The sequence below is a fragment of the Fistularia commersonii genome, chromosome 25 (assembly GCF_037954325.1).
Source record: "Fistularia commersonii isolate RoL2024-O1a breed Wild chromosome 25, RoL_Fcom_v1.0, whole genome shotgun sequence".
Lineage (NCBI taxonomy): Eukaryota > Metazoa > Chordata > Actinopteri > Syngnathiformes > Fistulariidae > Fistularia > Fistularia commersonii.
The window spans coordinates 5,059,215-5,081,891 of NC_141308.1; the positions used below are offsets into that span (position 1 = coordinate 5,059,215).

The 22,677-nt window shown below is 36.7% G+C and overlaps 3 protein-coding genes across 10 annotated transcripts in view; 2 read left to right on the top strand and 1 right to left on the bottom strand.

Annotated features, from left to right (window-relative positions):
* Positions 1–1,841: 1,841 nt before the first annotated feature.
* abcb8 (ATP-binding cassette, sub-family B (MDR/TAP), member 8) lies at positions 1,842–7,790 on the top strand. Of its 2 annotated transcripts, XM_086172063.1 has the most exons (16): positions 1,842–2,052; positions 2,708–3,038; positions 3,150–3,305; positions 3,399–3,493; positions 3,614–3,719; positions 3,856–4,017; positions 4,493–4,578; positions 5,494–5,591; positions 5,702–5,807; positions 5,915–5,948; positions 6,073–6,209; positions 6,326–6,420; positions 6,501–6,634; positions 6,752–6,899; positions 7,124–7,374; positions 7,524–7,790. In XM_086172063.1, the coding sequence occupies exons 1-16, from the start codon at positions 1,949–1,951 to the stop codon at positions 7,605–7,607; spliced, it is 2,127 nt and encodes a 708-aa protein (XP_086028189.1). In that variant the 5' UTR covers positions 1,842–1,948; the 3' UTR covers positions 7,608–7,790. The 2 variants fall into 2 exon arrangements, with proteins under 2 accessions (XP_086028189.1, XP_086028190.1); XM_086172064.1 differs by lacking the exon at positions 7,524–7,790 and having other exon boundaries at positions 7,102–7,216.
* Positions 7,791–9,450: 1,660 nt separating this feature from the next.
* On the top strand, positions 9,451–17,331 carry cdk5 (cyclin dependent kinase 5). The gene is made up of 12 exons (XM_086172289.1): positions 9,451–9,618; positions 9,911–9,999; positions 10,084–10,151; positions 10,275–10,335; positions 10,419–10,475; positions 10,607–10,702; positions 10,904–10,978; positions 13,171–13,267; positions 13,697–13,766; positions 13,945–14,005; positions 14,084–14,164; positions 14,667–17,331. Exons 1-12 carry the CDS (start codon positions 9,582–9,584, stop codon positions 14,751–14,753), a joined length of 879 nt encoding a protein of 292 aa, XP_086028415.1. The 5' UTR covers positions 9,451–9,581; the 3' UTR covers positions 14,754–17,331.
* asic1c (acid-sensing (proton-gated) ion channel 1c) overlaps positions 16,814–22,677 on the bottom strand; it is a 91,379-nt gene continuing 85,515 nt past the window's right edge. For all 7 annotated transcript variants that reach the window (XM_086172282.1, XM_086172286.1, XM_086172283.1 and 4 more), the window contains one exon: positions 16,814–21,724. In XM_086172282.1, coding sequence (XP_086028408.1) covers positions 21,646–21,724 — 79 coding nt within the window. In that variant the 3' untranslated portion in view covers positions 16,814–21,645. The remainder of the gene's footprint in view (positions 21,725–22,677) is intronic.

Consider the following 22,677-nt stretch of genomic DNA (forward strand, 5'->3'; position numbering starts at 1 on the left):
TCCCATTTAACCATGTCTTGATTTTTGTTTGGTAATTACTTGCAAAATGTGGTCAAAATGAGTCCAGCAGATTTTCAGTGCATTTTTTCCTCATTTGACCAGTAAATTTACTTGGAGATTTCTGATTATTGGTGACTTGGTATTTTATTATTTCTTCATCTTGTTCACACTTCGATATCGTTGGACACATCAAGATAAAAAGGGAGAGAGGGGGAGATGGAAAGACAGAAGAAGAATGAAATTGGCAACAATTTTCTTACTTTAAATGTTAATCACTCATAATGTTTTTCGTTTTGTTTGCAGTGTACATTTTATTCGTTTCATGCAACCAAAACTCACATCAGAACTGTACAAACTTACTGGGCTCTTCCATCCACCCGATTCTACACAACTATGACATCTGTGACAACTGTTCATGCTTCCCCAATGATGGGTAAAATGCAGAGAGAAATTTCCTGCAAGGGATTGATAAGTAAAATAAAAAAAAAAACTGTTCGTCATTCCCAATTGTCTTGCATTTTAAAGAATATTGTTTCTGCACTGTTTTTGCCTTAGCACGGTGATTACAAAGATCTACCATCTGAATAGAAATGCCTCCCTTTATCTCACTTCTGAAGCTACTTGTGATGTATAACCCACTGCCACCTTCTATTCAGAATTACATATCCTTATATTCATTTAGTCGGACCAGGGTTTTACTGAAGGCTTCACAATCCTGCAACACATACGAAAGTGCAATTTTTCCAACACTGAACTACTCTTGAATTGGGGAAACAAAACATCAAGAAACATCTGGGTGCCCCTTATTGTACATGGGTGTAAATACTGAATATGATTGCTATCATAGAACCAGATGAATGTGTTGCTGCAATTCCACTGTCCATCCATATCTAATGCCAAGAACAGGGCAAATGACTAAATTGCTTACGCACCAGAAAACAAAGGTTGTTTTTAGTAAATCGCGCTTCATTTGGAGGGACAAACACCAAAGACTGCTAGAAGAAACAGCAAGTTCATTGGGGAGAAGGAGTGAATCAAAAAGATAATGGGAAAGGGGGTTCAGCCAGGAGAGATTAAAGTGATGTTTAAATAGTAAGAGCAGCAGTATTATTTTCTTTTTTTCTTCCCCCACTACACTTATTATACTTGGGCATTAAAGGAAGAACTGGGTAACAGTCGGCCGTTTACTTTACTAAAAGCTATTTCATTGAAGGAGGTGATGTGTGTGTCAGAAGATTTAAAAAAATATATATTTTTATTTTTTTGGCCAATTCAGGGGTGGTTGGCATGAAATGATTCATTGTAATGTCATGCATTGTAAATGTATGTATTTATACAGAGACAGGGGGCAATTAAAATCAAGGAAATATATGTTGTACCAGGTTACAGCAATATTGCCTGTGTGCATCGGATTTAGTTGTACCTTGCTCATGTTTGAACTTTTCCGAATGGAAGAGTAAGTGACAGGATTTCAGTATTCTCTTTAGAACTGGTTATTTATTGTGGGAACTCTGGTAGTTCACCCACACGGCTCATTGTCTGCGATCTTGTCCTTAGGGGTAAGTCTTTGTTGGGAAGGTGTCAATAATGCTTTCATATAGCGGGGTGTTTGTGTTTTATGTTTCTTTAAAATCTAAAATGAAAATAGTAAAGCTCTCACCATCTTTGTTGCCATAACAACCAAATGACAGACCTCAGCGTCCCAAGGTTAGGATTGAGAAATCGCCTTTGCTACATTTCACCAGCTGATGGCAGCAAAGCAGTCTTTGTACATAATCTGCCGACGTTACAAAACAACGAAGAAGACGCCTTAAAAGTAAAGAGTAGTAGAAGAAGACGACACATAACATTACATGAATATGGCGGTCTGCCGGTTGTTTGGATTACTATAGGGTTTGACCGCTTTTATAAGCAAGATACCATTAACAGTAATTACAAAAAAATCAACATGCTTCTTTTACACTTGTTTAAAGCGAGCATTCCTGCAGCAGGGCGTTCAGTACCCTTTAACCTGCGATGCAATAAAACAGCAGCTTTATGGAAGCATACACGGTAGGGTAATGCAACTGGAGATTTAGCTAGTTAAGCTGAAGAGAGGCGACTGTTATTTGCCCTTCAAACCATGCAGCGTTTTCTCGTTAAAGCCTGACAAGTGTGGCCCGTTTTGACAGTCTGGACAGGAGTTGTTGTCATCGCTGGTTGTATTTACATTGATAAGTAGTTAGATGACAATTCTGAGACATAGTTGTTTATTGACACGAGTAAATGCCAAGTCAGTTGACCAAAAAAGTACATACAATCTTATTTGTTTGTTTCTTTTCAAAATTAATACTATTTCCCACAGTCCTGTCAATTTAACAATAGACACGTAAAATTGTCATTTAACAGCTGTTATCATTTCTTCAGAGCTGTCTCTGGCTCAACAGGTGTAATCAAATTCATGGCTACTTTTTGTGAAAGTGACAAAGTAATAAACATTCTACACTAAGTTTTTTTTTTTTTGTCTGTTTTTGCTACACTTTCCCATGTTTTGCTTAAGTATAATGTGTCAGAGTAAGCCAATTAAATGAGATTCTTAATTTTTTGGCCTAATTCCACAGTGTGATCTCATCATAGTACCATAAATGTTTGTTTGGATAACTCAGACTGCATATCATATAGGTTGATGCATATGTAGATTTATGAATATTATGTTTTCAATATACAGGTTATACACATCTTCAGGATATAATACATTTGGCTCCTCACAGCGACATGGGAATGCTGTTAGACGCATCTGGAGCCTCACACAACAAGCTATCCGCCAGTCCATGACTCGATCATCCAAATCCTCACGAGTGGGTCTGAAATTTATTCTGCCACCAGCGGCACTGGTATACTCTGGGCGACTGTTTTGCCATGTCGCCTACTGTGAGGCAGATGTGAATAACAACACCATTGTGGACACTGAGGCACAAAATCTTTTGCCAGAATTCAAATGGCACATTCTCTGGGAGTTTGTGAAACCTCAGCTTTTTGCGCTGACATGTGCTGTTGTGGTGAGTCCAATTCAGGTCACTTTCGTGTAATTGTAATGTTTTTAAAACATAACATTTTTTGTGTACAATGATGGAAATAATGCTACTCTATGAACATGTTCCTGTTCTCAGCTTGCTTTTGGTGCAGCAATTTTGAATATTCAAATACCCCTGATGCTTGGGAACCTAGTGAACGTTGTGGCACGCTACCTGAGAGAACACACCGGGAATTATGTCAGTGAGATAAAGGGTCCTGCCTTTAAACTGCTTGGACTGTATGGCATCCAAGTAAGTCAAGAACATTTCCAGCAAATGCCCCTTGTATCATAACAACAGGAAAATGGCAAGTTTCGCTGATCTTTCATCACCTGATTTGAACAGGGTTTGTTGACGAGTGGCTACATCATCCTGCTGTCAAGGGTTGGAGAAAGAGTGGCTGCTGACATGAGGAAAACACTTTTTGCATCTTTACTGAGGTGCATATTCAATAATGTTGGTGTGGATCATTGCATGTTATCTGTAAAATACAGGGCCACTTGTGAAAAAACTACTTTTGCTGTCCTGGCAATTTTTGATTGTTATCATGTTTGTCTCAGGCAAGATGTGGCTTTCTTTGATGCAAATAAAACTGGACAGCTGGTGAATCGTTTAACTGCTGATATTCAGGAATTTAAGTCATCATTTAAATTGGTCATCTCTCAGGTATAAGCACATGCACGTTTCAACTGTTGTAGAATGGCATCAAAGAAGTAGAAGACTTGATCAGTGATGATATTGAAGATTACATCCTGGCATTTCCTATTGATTCACAATATCTTCTCTTTTTCTATACTTTTAGGGTCTACGGAGCATTACACAGACAGTTGGGTGTTTTGTATCTCTGTACATCATCTCCCCTAAACTAACAGGATTGACAGTCATTGTCCTTCCCTGTTTAGTGGGGACGGGGGCTGTCATTGGATCATTTCTTCGCAAACTTTCACGTTTGGCTCAAGAGCAGGTGAGTTGAATATTTGAATGGACCATTTAATGTCCACTTTATGCACTGTGACACCGAAACTTCTCAGAAATTGGGGTCAATGAAAAGAGGCTCTTCTTCTAATCGATGTTGAAGGCACACAGCGCTTGTCATCAAGTCACAATTTATTGCTGCTCACTGCTCTTCAAATTTTAAAATTTCGTCACTCTCATTTTTTGTATTCTTTAGTGTCACGTTGACATAATAACAGAACAAATCAGTATATCTACTTCATGTCAAGTCATGTCAAAATGAGATTTTCAAATAGTGATTAGTGATAGTGATTTTGTGATTAGAGATAGCAAATTACCAGTGCTTGCAGTTTTATATATTAGTACACAGTCCATCAAAGTTATTGATATTCAGTATGTTATCTAGCGTGCCTGACAGTCCTAATACTGTATTTTTTCTAATTTGTATATATTTAAATTGTTTTGAATCAATTTTGTTTTTTGAGGTGGCAAAAGCAACTGGAGTAGCAGATGAGGCACTTGGAAATGTGAGGACAGTGAAAGCTTTTGCTATGGAGGAGCGGGAATTGCAGTATGTGAGAGATTAATTTGATTATGTTTTAGTATGCTAAGGGCATTTTCATACTTGAGTGCAATTGCATTTTCAGTTTGATTGACAAGAAACTATTGAGAAACTTCATGGCTTCATCTCTATTTTATTGTCATGGTATTAGCATCAGCAGCATTAACTTCAGGTTCACTTCTCAAGGTTTAATCCAATATTTGCAATTAATGTGGTTTTAAGGTTAAGTTTTAATTTCTGTTTCTGATCAAATTACTGAGAATAGCATGTCTGCCTCTCCTTGTAGGTTCATTTTAACTTCACTGTCTATTATTTGCCCAAATGAATGGCTCTATAACAGAATCTTGTTCTAGTGTGAAAAGCTGGGCATCCATTCATTTTCATGATCTCTGTACAGCAGTGCATGATGCAAAAATAACTGGATCTCTGAATTTCACTTTCCACCATGGGCGAGCCATAGAATATATGCACTAAGGGGCCTTAGTTTTTCCTCTGGATAATTTGAACAGCAATGGGATGGTTTGATGTAGTGGCTCTAATAGATTTTGAAAAGAAAAACAAATCAAGTGTAATTTTAAGGTTAAAAATATAATTTTCAATAGGTTTTTAGTTGTCAATGGAAATGTTTAAAAAAAGTTGGCCAAGTTGCATCACCTGACAGACACCAAACAAAGACATGGGTCCCCATATTATATATGTGTCTCAAAGTCCACACCATTTATGCATGACTGCTTTCACTCACGAAATGAACCGCAAAAAGGATCAGTTTAACTCTTAGGCAAATGAAGTAGTTGCAATGTAAGATTGTATTTTTTAACTTTTTCAAACCAAATAATAAAAGTTTGATAATGCCCTTGGAGACACAGTATACAGTATATTGAACATGTGATATAACATTATTAAATCTCCTAACCATTTTCACAGGTTATACGCTTATGAAGTTGAGAAATCATGCGAAATGAATGAAAATCTGGGCTGTGGAATTGCAGTTTTCCAAGGACTGTCAAACATCGCCTTGAATTGTGGGTGAATTTCTCTGGGATAACGAATACATGTTTAAAATGAAAAAAAAACAACCTTATAGCAGGATATTTGGTATATTAATGTTTTTAGCTTTCTGTCCACAATATAGGCATTGTTTTAGGAACTATTTTTGCTGGAGGGACATTAATTTCAAGCAATGAAATGTCCCCAGGAGACCTGATGTCATTCTTGGTTGCCTCTCAGACTGTTCAGAGGTAAAAGATACAAATAGCCTTATCAATTCATCATCTTTGGGGTAGATGTTTCGAGAAATTCACTTGATGATCAGGTATTACTCATGAATCTGTTTTTTTCCGCCCAGGTCTTTGGCCAGTATCTCGATCCTGTTTGGGCAGGTACGTTAATATTATGTAGAGAAACCATTTTAGATAAACACTCAAAACAAAAGTATCAGTGTATTTTCTGTTTTTATGTAGTATTTGTATTTTCAGTACTTGTTTTTCTAAAACATTCTCTTAGATGGTGAGAGGAATAAGCTCAGGGGCGAGAGTGTTTGAATACCTCGCTGTGAAACCGACTATCCTCCTTGCTGGAGGGGGACGCATCCCTTACCACTCTCTGATAGGAAGGATTGACTTTACAGACATTTCCTTCAGGTTTGGCATTTATTTAAATCAAAAGTAGATTCTATTTCATACCTAGATAATAGATCAAGAAATGAAATATGAAAACACAATTTTGTGATTTAACCACCCCTGCTTCTCCCAAATAGCTATCCCACAAGACCAGGACAACAGGTCTTGAATAAGTTCACCTTAACTCTGCCCCCTGGCAAAACTGTTGCCATTGTTGGGGAATCTGGAGGAGGTACTTTCTTGATGAATTTGAGATTACTATAAGACATGTAAACTATTCACGAAATAGTCTGATGATTTTATTAATTTTAGGAAAGTCCACTGTGGCATCCTTGCTGGAACGCTTTTATGACCCAAATAGTGGTGTAATAATGTTGGATGGAATTGACATTCGCACACTTGACCTCTCCTGGCTTAGGGGACAAGTTATTGGATTCATCAATCAGGTTAAGACCGTTCATTATTTTTGACATCAGTGTCTTTTAAAATATGGATATTAATGATAAATGTTGCCTGACTTGTATGTATGCTGCTCTCATTGTCTCTTTTGGTCCCCTTTTCAGGAACCAGTTTTGTTTGGATCATCCATAATGGAGAACATCCGCTTTGGGAAGCCTGAGGCCACTGATACTGAGGTTATAAATGCAGCTCAGCAGGCCAATGCTCATGGTTTCATTACAGGTTTTCCAGATGGTTACAACACCGTAGTTGGTATGTGGTCTAATAAAGACTTTTATGATATTTTTAACAATGAAGGATCTTATAAATTGTACAGAATTTAAGAAGTTTGGAGTTCTTAAATCTGAGTGTAAAAACAGCAATATAGTTCAAACAGCTATTTGATTCAATGTTGCAGCCCTCCACTGTGCAAGTTGTTCTGTTTACACACTCCATCCACTCTGTCGTTTTTAAGCCCAATGTATCAAAAAATCCAGGTGAACGTGGTGTGACGTTATCAGGTGGCCAGAAACAACGAATTGCCATCGCCCGGGCCTTAATCAAGAACCCCAGCATCCTGGTGCTGGATGAAGCCACCAGCGCCCTGGATGCTGAATCTGAGCGTGTTGTGCAGGAAGCTCTTGACAGGGCCACAAGAGGTCGCACTGTGCTCATAATTGCCCATCGGTTGAGCACCATTCAAGGGGCTGACCTCATCTGTGTCATGTGCAATGGCCGCATTGTGGAGGTAAGACAACATATTACTCGGGGATATTGATCATGTAGATAAAAGAAGACTTAATCCATATCTAAGAACATATAGACGTATATTGGATTCCTTCATGCCAATGCATTGCCTGCATTATGAAACCTAACAGCTTCCTATTTTCTTTTAAGGCTGGGACACACCTTGAATTGCTGGGCAAAGGAGGACTTTACTCTGATTTGATCCGCCGGCAAAGAACTGGAGGGCAGAAATGAACTCTGTTTAATGTGTTCACCATAGATCTACAGTGTTCCAACACATTCTTTGAAAATAATTACTGTGATCCATCAATAATTTAGTTGCTCATTTAGATATTTTGACATCGCCTTGGCTGTGAGTTGTCCTGTATAGAGTTATGTTATGTGATAAAAAAAAACAATAAATTCTTTCTATAACAGTATGCCACACTCTTTGTCTGTCTTTTACACATTCTGTGGACTGGACAAAGTACAGAATGGACATAATAAGGAGGAATAGATAAAAGCATTATTTATGTTGTACCTAGTGATATGCAAATAATGAAAAAAAACAACCCTCTCTGTAAATTTAGATAGAAAGTCTCACTATTTTGGATTTGTTTAAAAGTGTTTTTACAGTGGGACGAGAAAGTATTTAGTCATCCGCCAATTATGCAAGTTCTCCCACTTGAAAAGGTGAGAGGGGCCCGTAATTTTCATCTCAGGTACACTTCAACCATGAGAGACAGTATGGGGAAAAAGAATCCAGGAAATCACATTGGATATTTCAGTAAAATAAGTATTTGGTCACTGGCAATCAAGCAAGATTTCTGGCTCTCACAGACCTGTAACTTCTTCTTTCAGAGGCTCCTCTGTCCTCCACATGTTACCTATATCAATGGCACCGGTTTGAACTTTATCAGTATAAAAGATAGCTGTCCACAACCTCAGTCACACTCCAAACTCCACTATGGCCAAGACCAAGGAGCTGTCAAAGGACATCAGAAACAAAATTGTAGACCCATACCAGGCTGGGAAGACTAAATCTGCAAAGGGTATGCAGCTTGGTGTGAAGAAATCAACTGTGGGAGCAATTATTAGAAAATGAAAGACGTACAAGACCACTGATAATCTCCCTCGATCTGGGGCTCCAAGTAACATCACAGCCCGTTGGGTCAAAATGATCACAAGAACGGAGAGCAAAAATCCCTAAACCACACAGGTGTCCCAAAACAATCCCAAAACGTCACTGCTCTAGAGGAGATCTGCATGGACGAACGGCGAAAAATACAAGCAACAGTGCGAAAACCTTGTGAAGACTTACAGAAAACATTTGACCTCTGTCACTGCCAACAAAGGGTATATCACAAAGTATTGTGATGAACTTGTGCTGTTGACCAAATACTTATATTCCACCATAATTTCCAAATAGATATATTTTTTCTAAGTGGAGATAGTTATAATGTAAAGATTATAAAAGTAAAATAAATATGAATATAAATATAAATAGAGACACGGAAAACAGAAGACAGCAATACACTGACGAATAGACAGCAACAACAGCAACATCAGGGATGATAATGGGCAACATAAAGGAACAGTGAGGGTGAAAAATACACAAGCAGAACCAAACGACAATATAAAAAGAGTGACAGGATGTCATCACTGTCAACATATTGACATTATTTCACTTTTTTTTTTAAACGGTTAAAGACAACACCCCGACCCTGACTGCAGGATACGTTGAATAAAAATGAATGAATGAGTTGGAGACAATACTGAGTATTATCCATCACTCCTGTCATGCACGGTTGTTAAATCTCTGATTCAACCCATTGAAAACTTTCAATACCGTCCATTGAAATAGTTACTTTTTGTCTGTTGAAGGTTCCACTTTTATTTTATTGTTTTCGAATTACTTACATATTTTGTCTTTTGGTTACCGAAAATCATTTGGATCAGGTTTACGGATAGATTAATCCAATAAAGGATCAACGTAACAATGAAATGGATTATCATTCTCCATTATTTGTTGAATCGAGGAAAGTGCTGCATCTCAAGCTAACTGTTGCAATGTAGCGCCTTGCCTGTGGGTGACCAATGAAAAAGCTTGGCTACGGACCGACCGGGCGCAGCTAGCTTCAAGCTAACGCTAGTTCACAACATCAACACCAATTTTTCAATTGGTCTCTCTTTTGCCCTCAAGGTTAAAACTGGCTACACTGATCAACCATGCAGAAATATGAAAAGCTCGAAAAAATCGGAGAGGGTAAGTTTCATTCCGATATTTTTATACATCAATCAGCTTTTTCAACCTAGCACTGATGCAATTGCAGAAATTGCTAACGTTAGCAAGATTGTAAGCTGTGCGCTCGTGGCAACGATTAAATCATTCAGTTATCAACCTTGAAGGTTTGCTATTAATTTACTCCAACGGTGAATAAAATTTTACCTCTTTGAATTTCTACATTGGTGGTATCTAATTGATAACAATAGCTGATAGAACCGCGACATTTATCTGTTACTTTGGCTAACCGTGGTGTTTCCCATATTGAATACAGGTACATATGGAACAGTTTTCAAGGCTAAAAATAGGGAAACTCACGAAATAGTGGCTTTAAAAAGAGTACGGTTGGATGACGACGATGAGGTGTGTATACCGGATTAAATCATTTCGGTATCAGCGTTTGCTAACAAGAGCTAAGCAATTGAGTGATGATAATTTTGCTTTTAGGGAGTGCCAAGTTCTGCTTTGAGAGAAATATGTCTTCTGAAGGAGCTAAAGCATAAGAACATTGTCAGGTCGGTATTTTTATTGTATTTCATTTGCCCCCCCAGTTTAAGTTTCAACTTACCATTCAATGGGCAGCGTTATTGGTGTGTGAAATGATCAATAGATGTTAATTTATTTGCTGTCGTCCGCAGATTACATGATGTTTTGCATAGTGACAAGAAATTAACCTTGGTCTTTGAATACTGTGATCAGGTAAGGAGAAATCCATCTTTAAAATGTACTTTGTTTTACTGATGTTTCATTGTTAATACTATTGTGATCTTTATCCACTACAGGATTTGAAGAAGTATTTTGATAGCTGTAATGGAGATTTAGATCCTGAAACAGTGAAGGTGGGACATTAACAATTGCTTATGATGCTTATAGAGTTGTATCAAATGAAATGTGCCTAATGTAATTAATTTAGTCAGAAATTGAATTCACTGAGTGACACCATATGTGTCTCATTTGTCTTCCATTTCAGTCATTCATGTACCAGCTATTGAAAGGCCTTGCTTTCTGTCACAGTCGTAATGTTCTTCATCGAGATCTGAAGCCGCAGAATCTTCTCATCAATAGGGTACGTTTTTAGCAGTTTTTTTTTTTTTTTTTGCTTGTACAAATACTATCTGCATATATAGTCTCTTCTGTATTGAATTTATCAAAAGGTAAAGCAAGAACAGCATAATTGTCATTCAAAGATACACTCATGATAGAACTGATTGATACATTGTGAAATAGGTTGCTGCTTTTTCTTAAAACTGGGTAAATGTGTTTTTAGAACGGGGAGTTGAAGTTGGCAGACTTTGGGTTGGCCCGAGCCTTTGGCATTCCTGTGAGGTGTTACTCAGCAGAGGTAGGTTGATGTGCATCACTGAAAAGCAATTCTGATATCACGAATTGCCACATATAACAATGTAGATAGCTGATGTTTAGTGAATTCAGGATCTTAATGTGATAGAAAAATATTCGTTTGTATTGATTATAGTGCTGGATTTATGAATAAAATCACTGTTTCTAAAATTAAGTTCTTGTGAAGGGTTTTCACCCCATTCCAATGTATTCCCTCTCTCATCAATAATTTATGTGTGTAGTACAATGAAGGAAAACATGAATTTTAGATTTCCTTACATTCACACGAAGGAAATGTATTTTTTTTGCTTGCCTTTTCTCCTCAGGAACCCACTCATTTTCTTTCCTTCCTTGACAGATGTGTAGAAAGAAATTCTATATTGCTGAATGATAACCAAAGCTGTAGAAGTGTACGAAGAACTTGGAAAATAACACCCATTCACATTGAAAATAATTAAATCAGTAGATGATTTTTTATGGGACTCCTGCAATACTTTGGCTAATTAGCTGATGAAATTCAAACAGGGGCATGATATAAGGATTTCTTTTTTAACTCTCCTTCAAGTAAAAATCAGGTTTTTTTTTATCTTTCGCACAAGATTGACCTCTGATGCATTGCATTTGGTGCTGAAATGGGTGTTTTTAGCCAATAAGGTGGTAAAAGCTTAGACTCCCAAATACTATAAGAGGATTGGGGTCAATGATTGTCTTACAAGTGCCCAGCATAGTATCAAATTTTCTAAGTCCCTTATCTGTTTAGATGTCCCCACATCTTATCAAAGTACATATACATATATAAAAAAGGGTGAAAGTAATAACTATATAAAGCAGACTACCTAATGCTATTATTCTTTTTCTTTCTGCTGTTTTTTTCAAATGTCGCCACAGCGAAACATCTGCCTCCTTCTAACACTATTCTCTGCATCCTATTCTGTCACACCAACTTACCTCACGCCCTTTTTCACTACATCCATAATTATGATAAATCTTCTCTTTTCTGTTAAAATATTCTGTATAGCTGTATTTTTTGTGTATTATCAGCAGTCTTCTTGTATCTCTGGGGTACTAAATTAATTATTGAATAAAGCAGAGCACAAACCAGCGTACAGCTGAATTAGTGTTTTTGGTTGTTGCCAATATGATCCCAACATGACAGGCGAATATCAAATAGGTTTGGAAGTTTTGTTTGCTGACCTAAAGGCCTAGAGATCCAGTCTCAGAGGGTGGGTTTAGAGTGTGTACTTGACCCTGGATGACACTACTTAAGTGTGAGACATTGAAAGATTGGAGTAAGGTCATTTTAAAAGGTCATTGTATTTCAGAGCATCTTGTGCCCCAAGAGTCATCTCACTGTATAAGCGAAGAAGTTGTTCTGAAGAATTGCTACATACTGTAGCCATATTTTATTGGCAACATTTAGTGCTCTTCTCAATCCATGATTTCCACTCCTTCACTCACATAATTTTAACCAGTTAAATTGACTTTCAAGAGAAGCATGTATTGTAGTTTTCCCCGTGAGAATAATTTTCAGTCAATTGAAACCTGGAACTCATTTGAATGAAATTTAAAAAGGAGTTTGCTCCACCCTTTTTGATATTCTGTTTTCTTCAAAACTTCTCATCCAGCTGAATCAGATTGGAAATGAGTCTTGCAGCTTTCAAGGTTCTGCAAGGACACACTGCCACATCAGTTGATAACAAACCATATAAGGTTTTACAGTATTGCAAATACTTGACAGTCATTTTCATATCAGTAATTGAGAGGAAAGGGCAACTGAGATCTTTTAGAGGAAATATTAATCCTTTTTGACCTGTAAAAAATTGCTATGATAGCAGGAAGACAGATTATACTGTACAGCTGTGCTTAATATAAATTTGATGTGACTTTTATGATTTTAAGGTGAACCAAAGTATTCCAGATACTTCCAACTGGCCACTAACTACTGACTAGACAAAGACTGATTTGATCATTCTGTGTGCTTGTACATTTCCTTATTTTGTACATTTTCTTAAATGAAGCAAGGCTGAAGATTTTTAAGGAAACAAGTTTGCTGGTGTAATTTTAATGTTAAGTATTGGTGACAACTCCTATCTAATGGGAAATATTTCAGTGGATGCCTGAATGATTGCTCGAGCAACAGATTATTGGTTTTATTGCTCTGTTTTTTAACAATTTGGTATGTGACCTGCCCTGTAGGTGGTGACTTTGTGGTACAGGCCTCCTGATGTGCTGTTTGGTGCAAAACTTTATTCTACCTCAATTGACATGTGGTCTGCTGGATGCATATTTGCAGGTGGGTTTTTCACTAATGTTCATCCTCAAACCAGTCTGTGTATTTGTTTGTATTAAATTATCGAAGAACCAAGATGATGTTGATAATATAAAGATAATACTTTGTAATGACTAAAGAGCATAAATGCTGTTCTTGTTTGTTTGTTTGTTTTTCACTAATGTTCATCCTCAAACCAGTTTGTATATTTGTTTGTATTAAATTATCGAAGAACCAAGATGATGTTGATAATATAAAAATAATACTTTGTAATGACTAAAGAGCATAAATGCTGTTCTTGTTTGTTTGTTTGTTTTTCACTAATGTTCATCCTCAAACCAGTTTGTATATTTGTTTGTATTAAATTATCGAAGAACCAAGATGATGTTGATAATTTAAAAATAATACATTGTAATGACTTAAGAGCATAAATGCTGTTCTTGTTTGCCTCAGAGCTTGCTAATGCTGGAAGGCCTCTATTCCCTGGAAACGATGTGGATGACCAGTTGAAAAGAATCTTCAGATATCTTTTTGTAATGCCAATTCTAGATTTGTGTTCTGGGGACAGTGTTTGTATAGGAGGCATTTTGGCCTCCAGAGGCATACCCATTTTGCCCTAATTCAAGGACAGGCGAGATTTAAGTTGAATACTTTTAATTCAGCACTCCCATTTGAAAAGCTTTTCTTTAACGGCATTTCACGTTGTTGGGTACACCAACTGAAGAGCAGTGGCAGACAATGACCAAACTACCTGATTATAAGGTAAATAATGCCAACCATTGAGCTTTCAGTCACAGCTCATACTGAGTTGTTTTTAATGCCTTCTTTTTCAACCTGCAGCCATATCCCCTGTATCCAGCCACCACCTCTCTGGTGAATGTGGTCCCTAAGCTGAGTAGCACAGGCCGGGATCTACTGCAGGTATGTTGCTAATCTTTAATTTTCAAGAAAGATATCTATAAGGCAGTGGAGGAATTTCTAAATATACAAATAACCACACATGCACAAGTATCAAGACTTGAGATTAAAAAAAATGTTGAACGGTAAGAATTATTAACCAGTATTGTGGTCTATCATGATATTTTGTCTCTTGTTCTTTGTTATATTTTCTCAGAAATGTATCAAACATTTTTTAACAATCTAATCTCATGTGTGCCTAGAAACTTCTTTTGTGGCCATCTATCAAAAAGGCCTTTAGAACTCAGTAAGGTTAATACTATCAGTCAATAATAACATGGCTGATGTATTTGTTGATTCTTTATCAAGACAAATTCCAATTGCCATGTATGAAATGCTACTTTTTGTTAGAGGGCTGACTGATGAAAGCAAAGAACTTGTACTTTTCTGAAAGCTAGAGATGCCTGTTCAAAAAGAAGGTTGCTTTTCACATATTAAAAACATGGTTTCTTTTGATCTCATCTAGAACCTCTTGAAATGTAATCCAGTCCAGAGGATATCTGCTGAAGAAGCCTTGCAGCACCCTTACTTTGCAGATTTCTGCCCACCATAAATGTTAAATTGCCTCCCGCTGAGCACAGACAGGCAGAATCACTCTTCACTCCACTGAGTCATTTAGACCAGACCCAGCAAGGCAAAGTCCTTATCCACATGAAAACACCTCCATGCATTTCCTTCTGCTGTGCCTCTGTGTGGAACAAAGTCTGACGCCGCTTTTCCCCGGCATACTTGACTCAACTCTTGTGGTACCCGGATTTTGTTTTCCTTTGCATGCTGCGCAATGTCATTTTCGCTAAAGCACCTGGAACTGCGGTGACACCAACTTCAACACAATGCACAAAAGTTTCAACATCACCAGGTCTTGCAGCCTCTTTGGTTGACCCTTCCACTAACCTCTCAACTCCCAGAATATGCAAGGCTACTCCAATCCAAATACAATGTTAAGATCTGGTTGTTTAATGTAAAAGGTCTTAACGCATTATTCATGTTTGGACTGTCCTGTCTGGATGAGTAGGCCTCAGCAGAGCAGCATACAGCAGCCAGAGCGTTCTTCCTATCAGCCAGAGGATGAGTTCCTGCTCCAGTACCACTTTCATCCCCCACCCAGAGCTGTGACCACAGATTGAAGATGGCAGCACAGCCAGAAATTTTCTCTCACAGCAAGGGCAGGGTTCCAATTTAAACTGAGAAAGTATGTGCTACAGTGATAACTAATCAAAGGACTGCTTACTAGTATACTATATACTTCAGTATCAACTCTGTTCTCTTTCGGGATATGGGGGAGGTTATATAAAGAGATGACAGGTTTCAGGTACTATAACCATACCCTTTGCTCAAAGGAAAACAAAAAAGCCGTTACCATGCAGTAGAAAAGTGTTTCTGCAAGGTTTTCATTTTGAGCCTGTTTTTTCATTTGTTGCAGAGTAATCTTCTATCTGCACTAATCTAGAAGGCAGCACTATAGGTTGCATTTGATACATTTTATTGCATGCTGAGCCCTCCACAATAATGGATAAATAAAAACACATGTTCTTTGTATTTGAGGTTTTTTTAAATCTTTGCCAGTGGATGAGCCGTACCCTTTGATTTTAGGTGTTTCGTTTAAACCACCAGCCACGATGCATTATTTCGATCTATTATGATGGGGTTGTTTTGAAATGGTATAGCATATTTTCAAGGATGATTGTCTGCAATACAAATGCAGCAGGAGCATACAAGTATTCCTATGAGGACAAAACATTTAAAGTTCGATTTTTTTTTATTTTATTTTATTTTTTTTTCAGTTAAAGATCTTGTGAACCTGAAAATGTTCGCAGTAAGGGGAAAGACAAAGGATGACACCTGGAGGTGAAATTAACTGTCAAGTTGTAGTTTTATAGATTACGTGGCATTCTGGCTGTAAGAAACTACTGCTACTCTAATTACAAACCACTTAACTAACTTTATCTGGTTGTGAAAACTACTGAGCCAGAGTTTTGATGCAAATTCCAGGATTTTATATGACAGCAACTCCTTTACTTTGGACAATTGGAAAATAAACATGATCACCTTAATGGGGTAATTAAAGACATCAAACTAAGATGTGCATTGAGTGGGCCAGTAATAGATAACAACAACATAGGCTTGTATTTCTGATGATTCAGACCAATGTCACAACACTTTGTCCCAGTTCACATTTCAAGATTGTATTATAACGTGGGGAGTAAATGTTTCTCTGTTACTCAGGCTTTTTGCCTAATTTTATACATTTGTTATTGTGCACTTTTTAACAGACAGTTTAATTTGAAATCACAAATTATCATTATAAATAAATGTGTTGAACATTGACAAACAGAATTATAGCTGTTTGTCATAAAATGGGCCAATAATAGATATATGTGTAAATAAAAGCGGACCATTAGTCGCGCCATGCTGTTTTGCATCATAATTATACAAATGTATTTTATTGACTTAATTTTGTAATAGTCTGCTTAGAATTGGGAAAAATACAGCATAATCCACTGATATGTATTTTTATATGATTGTTTTGCACCATTAGCTGTTCATATTTTGACAATACTTTCTTCCAATGGGAAATTATTTAATTTTGCTGATGTAAAACAAGATATTGGATGCTTGTCTCACTCCAATTTTTTTTTTTTTTTTTTTTTTTTTGGTAATAGAATGTTATCAAATCCGCCAAATGTAATTGAAGTTGGTTATGCTCAGCTCAATTTGAATGATTTCATACTGTAACATTCAGCCACATTTTGTAGTATTTAAATTGTTTAAAAGCTTTGTGTTTTTGGATGCGTGTCTGGAATAAGTTCAATTGAATAAAACTCACAAATGCAATTATTCTTAGTATAACAGTATAATGATAAGTAAACTCAATCTGCTGTAGATGTTTAACTTTTTTTATTATTTTAAATGAAGAGAAAATTTGCACTTTGCTACTACATTTGCTTTTGTTGATAGAGCTTTGTCTCCAACAAGTCCTGTCTATATTTTTTTCTGTATATTACAACCAATAAGACTCAGTGTTCAGTAAAGAGGACATCAATTCATGTTTCCATTTTCTTTCAAAATAATTCAAAACTTGTCATACTGTACACTGTGTGTGTGTGTGTATAAAAACTATATTTCCAGGCTGTATTGTACCCTGTAATTGTATCAGAGTAAATTGGCAACATAAGGTACCTTTTTGTGACAGAATAAGCACACAAGCAGATTTTACCAAGTGTCAAGTTAAACCCAGAAACAGTCACAGATGAGGTGAAGAAAAGTGTGACTGAAGCAGACAGGGAAGATTTGCCAATAGGATCTGCCAGCAGCCACCACATATTAATGGGGTGTTTATTACAACTTAATATATAGAACATATGACTAATGCAGACTACTGGTCTAAATTAACTATGACCATGTGTGCAACCATTTTGGATGAAGAAAACAGACTTTTTTAAAGAAAGCATTACCAGCAGGTGTGTTGACTTTTGTTAGTCATGCTATTGCTAATGGTCCTCACAATTTCCCTTGACAACTTAGTACATACTGGACTGGATAACTTTGAAAAAAACATTGAAGGTACCATCTTAGAAAAAAAAAGTGTGTGTATGCATATATATATATGTGTATATATATATATATATATACACACACACATACACATACAGGACTGTCTCAGAAAATTAGAATATTTTGATAAAGTTCTTCATCTTCTGTAATGTAATTAAAAAAACGAAAATTCAAAACGTACTATTTCATGATATTCTAATATTTTGAGGTATGATTTTTGAATTTTCCTAAGATGCAAGCCATTATCAGCAATATTACAATAATAAAAGGCTTGCAATATTTCAGTTGATTTGTAATAAATCCAGAATGTATGACATTTTGTTTTTGTAATTGCATTACAGAAGATAAATAACTATCACAATATTCTAATTTTCTGAGACAGTCCTGTGTGTGTGTGTGTGTGTGTGTGTGTGTACATATATACATCATATATATATATATATATATATGGGGGGGTGTAATGTGAATAATGACTCAAATATCTCAGTGGATGTCAAACTGGAAACAATGGTATTTGCATTTCAAACAATTTAAAAGATGCACTACTTCAGTGGTAAGTAGTAAAAGTATTGACAGCTGCAGAAACAAATGATCTAACTCCAGGACAATAGGTTGCAGTTTGAGTAATGCACATTTGAACAACTCTGGCATTTCTTTGGAAATTTCATCCTCCATACAAAACACATGCAAATCATGATACTGCAAAACACTGGTATGCCATCACGCATACTTGACATCTTGATCTCCTGTGGCACATTGAGCTGCAAGACTCATCAGAACGGGTTCATTATAAATGTTTGATGGCTCAAACAAACTTAAATACAAGGTTTGGAATGATCTGTATTCCTGTGATTGTTAAAAACAACATATGTCTATCTTTTTTTTCTTCCCAACTTCAATTCCAGCTCAGATTCTCTGCAATAAATCCTGAAATACTTAATATATCTACCTATTGTAGGTTCCATTGTGCTTCATGCTTGCTGCAGTTTGATTTTATCAGTCAGCACGTCACACATAGTCAAGTGTGGTTTAACTATTTAATATACAGTTCAGAGTTAAAATCACGTATCTACAATAAAATGCACATTGACCACGTAGAGCCAGATGAAGCAAGTCAACTTCCCCATAGTTATAGTGACACAAGTCTAAATGTAACCTGTAAGACCCTGCCCTAAAGGCACCTTTTTTTTGTTCAACATCAGGCCATATTCTGGTCACAAAAATGATGAAATATGTCTCACTCCTGGAGTACTGTGCAATTGAAAGCAAGGGTTTTGTTTTGTCTCATGAAGGTTGCAGGAACAGCAGGATGGCTGACACATTCTGATTCATCTGGCTCCCAAACACATTTAGACCATACAAAGGGCCAATATTACAGAAGAGGGGTAGTAGAAACACACAATGGCCATGCAAGTTCAGAAAATGAATCACTGTTAGGGTAACAGCGATGACAGCGATAACTTTTGGGATAATGTGGTTCAAAGTGGGTTTTGGGTGACAGAAATATAGAGTGATGTGTTACATCAACCGAGGATGAGGTAAACGGTGTAAACAGCTTAGTTTTTGACAGTTCAGAAACACAGTTGTTCTTTTACTGGCAGTCAGATGGGGATGATGGTAGTAAAGACCCTGGATATTTTCACAAATATTACTGCAACAGATTGCAGTAAATGCTGAGACTATTTTTTTTTTTCTCTCCTTTTATAAATGCTGGCACACTTGAAATGACTTTGACAATGCTTATTACACTGTGTCATAAGAACTGGTAGTTGTATCTCTTCTGTACATTTGGCTAATTGTTAAAACACATTTGATATATAATAGATGTATATTGCGATTGATGCAATTGAATTTAAAATAATTTAATGGATAATTACACAATGCATTGGAAATAAGACTCTAACATCAAATATGTATTTTCAGTCCGCTTTGTAACAGTGTAATCTGATTCAGTGCATTTATTGCTCACAACATGCCACTGATTCACCTTTGTTTCCTGAATACGTTTCCCCAACAAGGTCTCCAGCTCATCTTGGGATTACACACTTATTCCTGATAGTGCAACGCAATGAGCACACACCCTGTGTCAAAGTGTTTGTAGATAAAACTGGAGTCGTTAAGGTTTCATAACCGTAGACGCTTGGCATTCAAATGATGGCTAATTTCCAAGGGTTTGTGCTTCACATCAATAGTTATCTAATACAAAGACAAGAGAGTTATAAAGCTACTGTGTTATGAACACCTCACTCGATATATCTGTAAAATTGCACACAGTCTCGGTTTCAAGCAATGTATTTATGGTGAGGGAATGCAAGTAAACTGTAACTGTGCAGTCAAGGATTAAAATAACACACAGCAAACATTAACAAGAGAGGAAGTAGACTGACACCAAGATAAGAAAATTTTGTACTAAGTAACATGGGTAAATATAGAGTTTATTATACTTTATCATTTATACATCACAAACTATTATTTGTGACTTGTTACATATTTTTGAATAATATTAATGATCATAGGATACAATAGCAGAATTGTACAATGCATCTCTGTAATAAATCAATGGAGTTTAATGTGGCTGGTGTGTATGGTGTTCCACATCTTGAGGCAAGTCTCCTGCATCTAATAAAGTTTATTCAATGATCATGTTATAATCACCAGAAATGTAAAGATAGTTATGGTCCACCTAGATGGAAAGTCCAAATTCTTTCTGGTGAAAGAATAAGTGAAAAACATTTATATGTGTGTGTGTCACATACACACACATAGGCATGTGTGTGTATACAAACACGCACAAATCTTTAAGGAGTATAGAAGTACAGTATTTCTTAATGACATTTGTTTGTGATATATATACATATACATTACTGTATAGTAAGTTTATGAATTTCACCAACAAGTCTTCTAAAGTGAGTTTAATAGAGAATAGATTACTATCACAGGGGGTTGTGCTGATGAACACCATGTAGACAATAATGGAAAAGGAGAAAGAGAAAGACAACCCCGATTGTTTGCCTTTCAGTGTATATAAATTAAATTCAACAGTGCACTTTTATGATGAGTTTAATAATAGAATATTTACGACTGGGAAAAAAAATGGAAACATGAATGAAAATTAAAATGTGAGGTTTCAAGGTACAATCAAAACTCTTCTTGTCTTCTGACAATCTTTTAGACCTTTATTGGTAATAGAAAGCAAGGTTCTAGAGCGAAGAAATCCTTTCTCCTTTCACCAGTCTCTTTCAACCTTGGATCAACCCTTAATAAATGAATATATACAAATAATTTGTTTTCATATTCCTAAAAAACAATGATTGAAACAGTTCAAACGGCAAAAAGGCAACAGCCGGCTCAAATTTGAGCAAATGTGCAAGAGATGCTCCTCTCCTAAAGAAAGACAAGACAAAGTCCTTCCAAACAGAGGACGTTTTGAACTGCAATGCTCCACCAACCAACTCATGGTTTAATTTTTTCTTTGCTTGATACACATCAAAATGCACACAACAGTACTAATGTAATTCACAATTTGGAATTCTGTACTCCTCTTGAACCTTTATTACTGATTGTGCACTTTTAAATGAACTAGATTAAAAAATAAACAAACAACTAGACAACAACATAAAATAACACAGATGGTTTGACATGACAGTTAAACCTGAGTTCTGTTTTGGAAGAATGATTTCTTTATCTTTTTCTGATGATAGTATTCTATTTCTATTCAGGCATTGATAAACTCTACAATACATCTTTTGGAGTGTACACTCAACCCTTTCTTAACATATGGAAATTATTTCACAGTTTGCTGTCGAGTCCCCCGGACGCCCACCTCTCCGGTTCCCAACCCCGTTTGACCACCACTTAATGCTGTCAACAAGCAAATTCTTCAAAGTTGCCTAGAGTCGGGTGACGAGGTAACATGTTCGGCGTGAATCCGAGACTGTCCGAGTGACTCCGGAGTGTGTCACAGGTGCTCTGCAAAACAGGGAAGGCGGGAGGGGGAAGACGAGTTCAACCAGATTAAGGGACGGATGGTGGTGGAAAGAATGGAGATACAGCAATGGGTGATCCACAGGTAAAATGAGGTAGACCAGGACCAGAAAGGGGGGGGGGGGATACAAAATAAAAGATGTTCCACAAAGACATAGAAACATGAAAAACAGTTTTAAAAGGAGAATAGAACACAAAACCAAGGACAATGAACGACAGAGATAGGTGACGGATGATTTGAAAATTCCAAGAAAAGGTCCGGTTGCATATTTTGGGGGAAAAAAAATTAAAAGGAAATCAGGGATGGTTGGGGAGAGATTGGATGAAAGGAAGGAGAGAGGAAAAAAACAGCATGCTTTTAGTCCTGTTTTTAGCATTTTAGCATTTAGCATTTTCAATTGTTGGACTTAAGGAAGTTGAAGCATCAATATATCTTGATTTAGATTGGTATGTGCATCGCATCCACTGATAGTCCACTCGGGAAACAGCTATTTGGTAGACAAAGAACCATTTATATTTTCTGCAAACTCACTGCATGTGGGCCTGTAATAACATCACAAAGAAATGCATCTAGTGGTGTTATCTGGGCACGAGCCTCAAACGGATCTCCTCTAAAGGGACCTTCATGCTGCAGGGAAACAAATACAGCTCTGGTTGAATTTTATGACCGACAATCCAATAAATATGTAACCAGTTTTTACAGGCATACACTTTATCCTATGGGGGGAGGAAAAAGAGGGTCATTATTCGATAAAAGCAACAGGTTTTTCTTTAAAGCAGTGGGTCAAATATTTGCCACTTGGAGAATCCAACCAACTCCAGTCTTCTGGAAAGACAATACAATACAGGAACACTATGAGTTTCCCTGTGCGGATTCTGAAGTGGATATCAAATTGTTCACTGCAGCTGGAAAATTACCCCTCTTTTGGTGCTGGTGT

Coding starts and splice junctions, on each gene's coding strand:
- cdk5 (XM_086172289.1), top strand. CDS start 9,582: ATGCAGAAATATGAAAAGCTCGAAAAAATCGGAGAGG. Junction 10,476..10,606: donor TAGATCCTGAAACAGTGAAG/GTGGGACATTAA, acceptor CTTCCATTTCAG/TCATTCATGTACCAGCTATT. Junction 14,006..14,083: donor CCAAACTACCTGATTATAAG/GTAAATAATGCC, acceptor TTCAACCTGCAG/CCATATCCCCTGTATCCAGC.
- abcb8 (XM_086172063.1), top strand. CDS start 1,949: ATGCTTCTTTTACACTTGTTTAAAGCGAGCATTCCTGCAGCAGGGCGT. Junction 3,306..3,398: donor TTGGACTGTATGGCATCCAA/GTAAGTCAAGAA, acceptor TGATTTGAACAG/GGTTTGTTGACGAGTGGCTA. Junction 3,720..3,855: donor TTAAATTGGTCATCTCTCAG/GTATAAGCACAT, acceptor CTATACTTTTAG/GGTCTACGGAGCATTACACA.